Source organism: Rhinolophus hipposideros (genome assembly GCF_964194185.1).
Source record: "Rhinolophus hipposideros genome assembly, chromosome: 7".
Classification (NCBI taxonomy): domain Eukaryota; kingdom Metazoa; phylum Chordata; class Mammalia; order Chiroptera; family Rhinolophidae; genus Rhinolophus; species Rhinolophus hipposideros.
The window spans coordinates 9,241,840-9,251,070 of record NC_138053.1 but is presented as its reverse complement, the minus strand read 5'-3'; the positions used below and the strand labels follow the sequence as shown (position 1 = coordinate 9,251,070).

General features: G+C 48.6%; 1 protein-coding gene across 2 annotated transcripts; it reads left to right on the top strand.

Moving 5' to 3' along the window:
* Positions 1-259: 259 nt before the first annotated feature.
* Positions 260-7,593, top strand: SERPINE1 (serpin family E member 1; the record flags this gene model as incomplete). Of its 2 annotated transcripts, XM_081053707.1 has the most annotated exons (9): positions 260-604; positions 927-1,198; positions 1,813-2,046; positions 2,588-2,782; positions 3,370-3,568; positions 4,628-4,728; positions 4,843-4,929; positions 5,485-5,568; positions 5,891-7,593. In XM_081053707.1, 8 exons carry the CDS (start codon positions 928-930, stop codon positions 5,926-5,928), a joined length of 1,209 nt encoding a protein of 402 aa, XP_080909833.1. In that variant the 3' UTR covers positions 5,929-7,593. The 2 variants fall into 2 exon arrangements, with proteins under 2 accessions (XP_080909833.1, XP_080909834.1); XM_081053708.1 differs by lacking the exons at positions 260-604; positions 4,843-4,929 and having other exon boundaries at positions 928-1,198; positions 5,534-5,568; positions 5,891-7,587.
* Positions 7,594-9,231: the final 1,638 nt, after the last annotated feature.

The following is a 9,231-nucleotide window of genomic DNA, read 5'->3' as shown; positions in this document are numbered from 1 at the left end:
GGGGCATTCTCCTCAGGTTGGCCAGCACATGGGCTGGACAGCACTGGCAGACAAAAGTCCACAGGATCATTAGCTTCTTTGATAACTTGTGATGATCCATTTCTCCAAAGGAAAAGGAGAAAATACGAACTGTTCCTCCCCAAACTGAGCACAGGGGAAGGTAATCCCAAACACCGGGCATTTGGGGCCATCTGGCACAGCTGGGGGTTAGGCTGGCATAACATCCGAAGAGAGAGGGACACAGGCGGAGGGCAGCCAAATCAGGGAAGGTCCTCGTACCTAGGCAACTGAGTTTTGCTCAGTTCTTCCTGAATCGTCTCTCACACGTACACACACACACACACAGCAGCACGCACACACATGCCTCAGCAAGCCAGACTTCCAGAGCCAGAAAATGGGTGGGGCTGAGCCATGAGTTAATCTATTTCCTGCCCACTTCTGGTATAAAGGGAGGCAGCAGGCTCCTTAACAGCACAGCTGCGTCTGGCTGCAGGTCCCAGGGCACTGTCAAGAGAGACACACCCCCTCTCCAGCAGCAGAATCGCCACAATCAACAGCAGCAGCAGGACAAACTGCCAGTCGCAAGGCACTTTGAGAACTTCAGGTAAGAGAAAAACAAACTCTCCATCTCTTATCTCGGGTGAAGGTGGAGAACGCCCTTCCGCAGAATTTCCTCTGTCTCAGAGCCCCACTTTCCTTCTGTCTATCCCCAGCCCCCAGACCTGCAGCCCTAAGTTGACCCCGCCATAGCAGTGACTGCAGAATCTGAAGCCATTGTGGTTTCTTAATGAGCCTTGGCCTTGTGTTCATTTATCACCTGCCAGTGGCAAACACAGGAAAACTGGCCCCTGGCTGGGGGATGGTCTCCCCACCCCACTCACCATCCTAGAACCATCCCTCATTAGCTGTTTGCCCCCTTGCTCTAGGATGCAGACGTCTCCAGTCTTTGCCTGCCTCGCCCTGGGCCTGGCTCTCCTCTTTGGTGAAGGGTCCGCATTGTACCATCGCCAGTCTCAGATGGCCCAACTGGCAACAGACTTTGGAGTGAAGGTGTTTCAGCATGTGGCACAGGTCTCCAAGGACCGCAATGTGGTTTTCTCACCCTATGGGGTGGCCTCAGTCCTGGCCATGCTGCAGCTGACAACAAGAGGAGAAACCAGGCAGCAGATCCAAGAGGCAATGCAATTCAAGATTGAAGGTAAGAGACGCGGCCGAGTAGGAGGCAGGCACTCATGCTGCCTTCACAGAACTGGGGTATAACCAGCCAGAAGTGGAGGAAAGGCCTGACTCCAGTTTGGCAGAGCCGACTCCTGCGCTGCCAGGCGACAGGGACCAACACATCTTTAGCCACAAGGTGCACAGGCCAGTGCATCTGGTATAAAATAACCTTGCTCACTACTTAGTAACTGTATAACCTTAATCCCTCTGAAGCTCAGTTTTCTCATCTACAGAATGGCGATGAAAAAAGTACCTATCACAGAGGGCTGCTGTAAGGATTCAATAGAATTGCACATGTGAAATGTTTAGCATAGCTATTACTATTATTATGAGAAGAAATGTAGGGTTCATAGCTTTAAAACAGAGAAAAATATTCTAACACAAAGAAAGGGTTAAGACCTGAGATTTTGGGGGGAAATAGGGAGATGCAGAAGAGATTAAGGTTTGCAATAAAATCTCCCTCCAGAGACCCTTGGGGGAGGAGAAGTGCTCCGTTCATGAGGGCAGGGTAAGGCGTCTCAAGGGGAAAGATGGCTCGATTGGGAATCCTTGGCTGAATATGAACCTGATGTATCCTTTCCTCCCTCGGCACAGAGAAGGGCATGGCCCCTGCCCTCCGTCAACTGTACAAGGAGCTCGTGGGACCATGGAACAAGGATGAGATCAGCATCGCCGATGCCATCTTTGTCCAGCGGGATCTGAAGCTGGTCCAAGGCTTCATGCCCCACTTCTTCAGGCTGTTCCGGACCACAGTCAAGCAAGTGGACTTTTCAGAGATAGAGAGAGCCAGGTTCATCGTTAATGACTGGGTGAAGAGACACACGAAAGGTGAGCAACAGGCAGAGAAAGGAGGCCCATCCCAAGGCCTGCCAAAAAGAGTGACTTGGAAACAAATCCCAAATATCCTAACCTCTCCCTTTCAGCACTCTCTTCTCTGTAGACAGAAGGTCAAGTGCTTGAAGAATCAGTGTCATATTTTTCAGAATTAGGCCCACTTGTGAACCTGCTCTAAAGGCATCCCCCAAAAGTGCTGTGAGATTTCATTAGAACAGTTATAACCATGATGAGGAGCACATGCAACCCTTCAAGACTGCAGCTCAGGGAGCAAAGTAAAGGAAGACAGAAGTTTCCAGGTCTGATCCTGGGCAGGATCTCAGGCCCAGGAAGTGTGGTCAGCTGGGAGGTTTTCTGAGACCCTTAGTAAGATGGAATGAGTTGAAAATAGCTAGATTGGTTCACCTAAACCCCCAGGCTATTTTCTGACTGGATGGCTTCAACAGAAACACACCCATTAGAGGCCTGGGAGCCGAAGGAACCATCTAAGAGGATTGAAAAATACCTAGCTCCTGATCACCTGGTTTTCCTATAGGCATGATCAGTGACATACTTGGCAAAACGGCTGTGGACCAGCTGACGCGCCTGGTGCTGGTGAATGCCCTCTACTTCAACGGCCACTGGAAGACACCCTTCCCAGAGTCGGGTACCCACCACCGCCTCTTCCACAAGTCCGATGGCAGCACAGTCTCCGTGCCCATGATGGCTCAGACCAACAAGTTCAACTACAGTAAGTGCAAGACCTCCTTCCCCAAGTCCCACACCTACTGGATCTCATCCCCGGGTGTTCCCATCGAAGGGAGGAGAAATCCTAGAATACAGCCCAGCTTTAACAAAGACTCCCCAAGTAGGAGACACCAGGATAACTGGAGCAGCAGAAAGTAGCTTTATCTCATGCAAGATGAAGCTGAAATCCAGCAATTCCCTAGGCCCACATTTGATCACTTGACCCTGGCTCTCATCCTCATATGTTTCTAGTGCGGTTACCTGGGGCCTACAAATCTTGCTGGGGGAAAGAAGGGCAATGTCAAAGTTGAGATTAAGGAGCTGAAGACTGGAATAGTGACTGGGTATTAGGGAGAGGGGAGTGAAGGTAAAGAAGGCCAGAAAGAGACGAGAAACCAGAAGACACTGAATTGGCAGAAGAGAAGGAAAACATTGAATAGGAGAGCAGTGGGTGTGGAAGCCTCAAAAGCCAGAATGGAGAGCTGGCTTTCAGAGTGGAGGAGACAGGAGAATTAGTTGAAAACCCAGTGCCGGGTTAGAATCAACAAGAACTGGAGCCATTTTCAATGTGCCATCTTGGTGTCTTCACAGCTGAGTTTTCTACCCCTGGTGGCCATTACTACGACATCCTGGAATTGCCCTACCATGGGGACACACTCAGCATGTTCATTGCTGCTCCCTATGAAAAAGAGGTGCCTCTCTCTGCCCTCACCAACATTCTGGATGCCCAGCTCATCAGCCAGTGGAAAGGGAATATGACCTGTCTGCCCCGCGTCCTGGTTCTGCCCAAGTAAGCCACCCCTTGCTCTCGCCACACTTGGCCTAATCAATCCTCTCTATCTCCCGCCTCCCCTGTCTCCTAAAGGCACCACTCCCATGTTGAGTTTCCCAAATATGCTGTTTGCATGGCAGGGCCATGTGTGGGAGGCCGATGGGAAACACTTTGGCCTGGGATTGATTAAGATTACTCTAATGATCCCTCCTCCCGTTCATGCTGGAGGGCAAGGAGTTTTCTAGACCATGCTCCCACACATGCCACACTCAGAATATCCAGCAAAAGCCAGCCAAAGGAAGAGCTAGAGAAATGACGGAGGTGGGGGGCTAAATCTGCCTTCACCCTTTAAATGTCCCTCACTCCCACTTCTATCTCCTTAAGTTAATACCAAAATGATGGGGGCAAAAGGAATCACTTCTGCAGATGGAGTGGCCAGAACCAGAGCTTCTAGCTTGCTTCCAAAAAAGCAGATTTTTAAAATCCTTCTGCAGAAGCAAAGAGGGTAGAGAAGGCTGAGGCTGCGTAGTTCCAGAGTTGTAGGGAAACCTCCACCATGCTTATCCCAAATTTCCAGATACTATAATGCCAGGCTCTGGGAACATTTAGTTGGTTCTCTCTCTCTCTCTCTCTCTCTCTCTCTCTCAAAAATTGAGGTAATTAGTTGTGCCCTGATGGGAAGCAGAGAACACCCCGAAGCCTCGCTGCTTGAGTCCGCTTCAGAGTTAGCTCTCAGAAACACAATCTACAGACCAGATTCTTGTTCAAATAGCCTTGCAGGAGAATTTGCCCTTGGCCCCCCAGCCAGAATGAATAAACTACTGCCTTATTTGAGGAAAGCAATTAGTCATAGTTTCCAGGGGGTTGGGAGATTGCAGAATAATGTTCATTAATAGGAGCTCCAGCAAGGAGAGAGAGCTCGCAAACAGATTTGAAACAACAAGCTTCCTCTTCTACTTTCATATCAGTTCCCATCCTGTCAGGATGCTGGCGTGATACCTGGTAGGGGACTAGGAGAGGTGGTGCTAGTGGCCAGAGGTGGCCTGAGTTTGAGCTGTTTCCTGCTCCTGTCTACAGGTTCTCCCTGGAGAGTGAAGTTGACCTCAGGACGCCCTTGGAGAACTTGGGGATGACAGACATGTTTAGTCCAAGCCAAGCAGACTTCTCGAGTTTTTCAGGTAAGAGATTTCCATTCACTTTGTTATCCTGGTGGACGGTGGGACCCCTAAGAGGACAAAGGAGTTTTTCCCTGAGAACCATGGCTGATCTACTTTTGTATACACCTGTTTCAGATCAAGAGTCTCTCTACGTATCGCAGGCACTACAAAAAGTGAAGATTAAGGTGAATGAGAGAGGCACAGTGGCGTCTTCCTCTACAGGTGAGTCAGGCTCAGGTGAGGCCTGGTGAGTCTCAGCCCAAGACTTCTAAGAAGGGCTACTATAGCACCCAAACCCGAGAAGTCTCTCTGCCCTGCTCCACCAGGCCTTTCCCAGAAGAGCAGCACTTCCTGTGAGGAGAGCATCACCACCCTTTCCCCACTAGTGTTTCTCAGCCTAGAAAATGGGCCAACTTCTCCTGGGACCTTGCTCCCTCACCCCATGGCTCCTGAGGTCCCCTGAATGTGAAGGGCCTCCTAAATGAAAGCCTGGGTTATTCTCCCAGTGGCTAGTCAACTTAAGGAACTTGCTTATCAATAAGCCCTAAAAGGGTTTAGATATATGTGTTTGTAGATCGTGACCAAACTCCTGGAGGAAATCAGGCCTGAGGCCTTCCCTGAACTTTGAAGGTTTATGTCCAGAACAACAGAGCCTCCGAAAAATCGCCCCAAGTGCTGCTGCCAGACAGAAGGCTGATGTCACTGGATCACTTGTGGTCAATCCAGGCACTAGTGCCAATGTCCCTCTATCCTAAGACATTGTCTCTTGTCTTCCAGCCATTGTCATCTCAGCCCGAATGGCCCCTGAGGAGATCATCATGGATAGACCCTTCCTCTTTGTGGTGCGACACAACCCCACAGGTGAGCCCACGGCCCACGAGATACTCGACCCCTTCTACCAACTCTCCTTGTTTGGGGCACCAGTACAGACAGGTGTAGACACCCACTCTGACCTCAGGACTCTAGGCAAGGAATCCATAACTTGGTTCCATTTTCTCTCCTCAAAAGCAGTACTCAGTCACAGAGTGCTGTGCCAGGACCGTGGTCCTAGTTTAGTCACTAACGCAGCTGTCACTCGACATCTCACTCATCTTCTCACATCTCAGTTCATCCATAAACTTTGAGCTTGGTGAGCTATGCCATTCCTTCCACTTCTCATCTCCCATGATTCTTCTGTCCTCAGGAACGGTCCTTTTCATGGGCCAAGTGATGGAACCCTGACCATGGGAAAAGAAGCCCTCATCTGGGACAGAACTGGAGGTGCATCAGGGAAGAAGAAACTCTGAAGAACTCTTATTTTAATCAACCTTTCTGAGGAAAGAGAAGACATTTACTTTTTTTTCTTTTTATGATAAATCTGCCTCCTAGACCTCAGCCTCTCCCAGGGGTGGCAAAGAGGACCTTTCAGTAAAACTCCTCGGTGGAGACCCTGGGAGAGACCTTCGAAGAACAGCTCCCTGAAGGTCTCCAAACCGGACTGTAAAACTCTCAGAGCTACTTGTGCAGCTGCTTCTGCCCATCGCTCTACCCCTTTGGCTCTTCAGACCTGGATTCCCACTGAGGCCCTGGCAGGATGGCACCACAAGGCTTACAGGAGCTTTTGTGCACTTGGTAGAAACTATTTGTGTTCTAGTCACGTTGCTATTACTCTTGCACTGTCTGCCACTGCTGAGGCTGGCGGCAGGCCAGAGAAAGTCAATGGAAGAAACACCCTTTCATTGCAAGGTCCATCCTTTCCCAGCTCAGAGGTACTGCGGCCTGGCAGAGCAACTGCCCACCCAGTACGGAGACCCACCCTGGCCTGGCCATCTCCCTCCCCAGAAACAGTGAGCATATATTATTTTGGAGTGTAGGTGACTTGTTTACTCATAGAAGCAGGTTTCTGCTTCCCACAAACTTTATGTTATAGGAATAGAGGAAGAAAGGTGAGATGTATGCCTGGTTCTTGTCTCCAATCTCCTGGTGGAGAGGATGGGATGCCAGGGGCGTGCCTGAATATTTATCACATCCTGTGTGCTTGTTAGAGAAAAAGAGGACTATCAAGAAAAATGTATTATTTAAACTTACTTGTAGTGTTTCTTTGTGGTTTGTCATTACATCTCAGGAGTCTGGCCACTTAACTGCCGTAACCCTCTGAGTGGCAAGCATGAGGGTCTCACACTGCCACCTTGTGGCTGCCCGAACCCCACTGCTTCTCTCTTTTCCTTACCTTTCCACGTGATGGATTAGGACCCCGGCCAAGGTTATCCGACTTCAGCCTACTTTAGACCAAAAGGATGTGGTGGGTGAGAGAGACTAGAGCAAAGACAGAATGGTTTCTAATTTTTCCAACATGTTTAGGAGCAGGAACAAGGGGCTGCACGACCGAGGGGGACAGAACTTTCCCCGAATTATAGGTGACTCACAGCTGCATTGGTGACTCACTTCAATGTGTCATTTCCGGCTGCTGTGTGTGAGCAGTGGACACGAGGGGGGGGCGGGAGAGAAAGAGAGAGAGAGGGAGAGAGAGAAAGACAATAAGACAGACAGCAAACTTGGGCTCAATTACCCTAATTAGATAGTCTTTCTGAAAACCAACTAGCTAAGGAGTATGGCATGAAGGCCAATTTATTGAAGAATTGCTCATAGATGTCAAATGTATGTAATCTAATAGAACTCTAATCACCCCACCATGCTCCTCAGTGAAAAAAATCTTTGTGTTTTTTTTTTCCTATTTTCATTATGCACTGGACAACCAACAGCCACACACAGTACTCACAAGGATACCCAGATGTGGGGTCCAATGTTCTTGAAATTGTGTTGAATTATATGCTTTTTTACTCCTGACATATAAACAAGTAAAAGTGTTTTTTAAAAAAATAAATAATAAAGAAAAAGAATATTCCCAAACAGTCCCTGCCTTTACTTTCTACGTTTCACACAGTACAAAATCAAAATTCTGTCAGTTCCTAGCCCTTTTGGGTGAAAGGGCTCTTTAGGAAACCTCCACGCGTGGAGCAGGCACGTACACACCACCGTCAAGTCCAGAGGATGGTCTGCAGGGCTCTGTGAGAGGGCCCTGAGGACGCGACGGGAGTGATTCTCTCCCTGGGCATCATCCTCAAAAAGGGAAGAGGGTTCCCCCAAACACCTTCCACCCCCCAGAGAAGTCTGCTCACACCCACGGTCCCTAGAAGTTCCCATCTTCATTCATGCCATTTTCTTCTACCGCCAGGTGCCCCCACCTCCTGCACCTACCCCCCCTCCCTATTTCTCAAAATCCAGACTAAATCCATGTCCTCCACCTGGCATTCCCATGGATTGACGCAATGTTATCACTGTCCGCTTGGCATTTACCGATTTTTCCTTTTCCTGGTGTTTAACAGCACTTGTATTCACGTATGCTCTTTAACTCTGAGTGTGCATGTACCCCACCCCCATCTACATATCAGGTTCCTTGAAAACAAGGCTCTTTTGTTACACACACTCTTCACATCCTCCTTAAAATGGCACCCTAAAGTCTTATTCTCTTCCTCTAGTATCTTGAAGGCTCTTTCCAGAAGACATATGTCCCCCAATTAGTTTCTGTTCATATATTCAAACATAATTTTTAAACTGAAAAAATACCAAGAACTGTCAAAACCGTGTGCCATCCAGTTCCAGGACCATCAAGACAGGATTGTAGACCCAAACCCCCGGAAACCTAGGTCATAAGTTAATAAGAAGTAATTATCATGTGGGAGGTCTTGGTCAAAACACTGTCTCATAGTTAAGAGGTAGTGAGTTTTGATCATGATGTAAATCCAGAAAGGGTATTCATTGATTTACTTACTCCCCAATCATTCAGCATGTCCTAAAGGGTGTCTCACAGCACTTTCTAGTCCTGTTTCCCTCTCGAGGATCAGCAATGGTTTTCATGGGTGCCTCCGATGGGATGAAGTAAGACATTGTGGTTGTTTGATTCCTCCTCCTAATGGATTCCTCTCTTTAGGTTTGCCTTCTTCAAGCTTTCTCTTTGCCCATGAAGCTGATGTAGTCAGAGGGCCCCGAAGCCCATTCAAGCCTGCAAGGAAGATGTTCCTGTCCCCTCAGAAAGCCAGGGGGAACCAGGGCAGGTCCAGAGGCAAGGAGGCCCAGAATGGGTGGTTCACTAAAGCTACTCTCAGCTTTAGAGAGAGATGCTCTCTTTGAACCTCAGTGAATTTTTCATCTTTCCTTTCCTGTGCAACTGGCAAGCTTTGTAGGACCAAGATATGGTTGTAGAACTAGAGAAAAAAAAGCCATAGAGGCCATTTGGCTTGCTTCCAGCTGGCTTAGACCATAGATACAAAAACTAGATGTGGCCTGATCCAATTCACAAGATACTTTTACACTGAAATTTGTGGCCAGAACTTCAGCTGGTACTAAAACATTCCTCTTTCTACAAGAACAACTCCTTCCTCTTGTACAGATCCCCCTTCGGGCTCATGGGCATAACTGGGGTCATGAAGGCAACAGTCTAAGAATGCAGGGATACCAAGACCCAGGTATATGTTTCATCCGCCT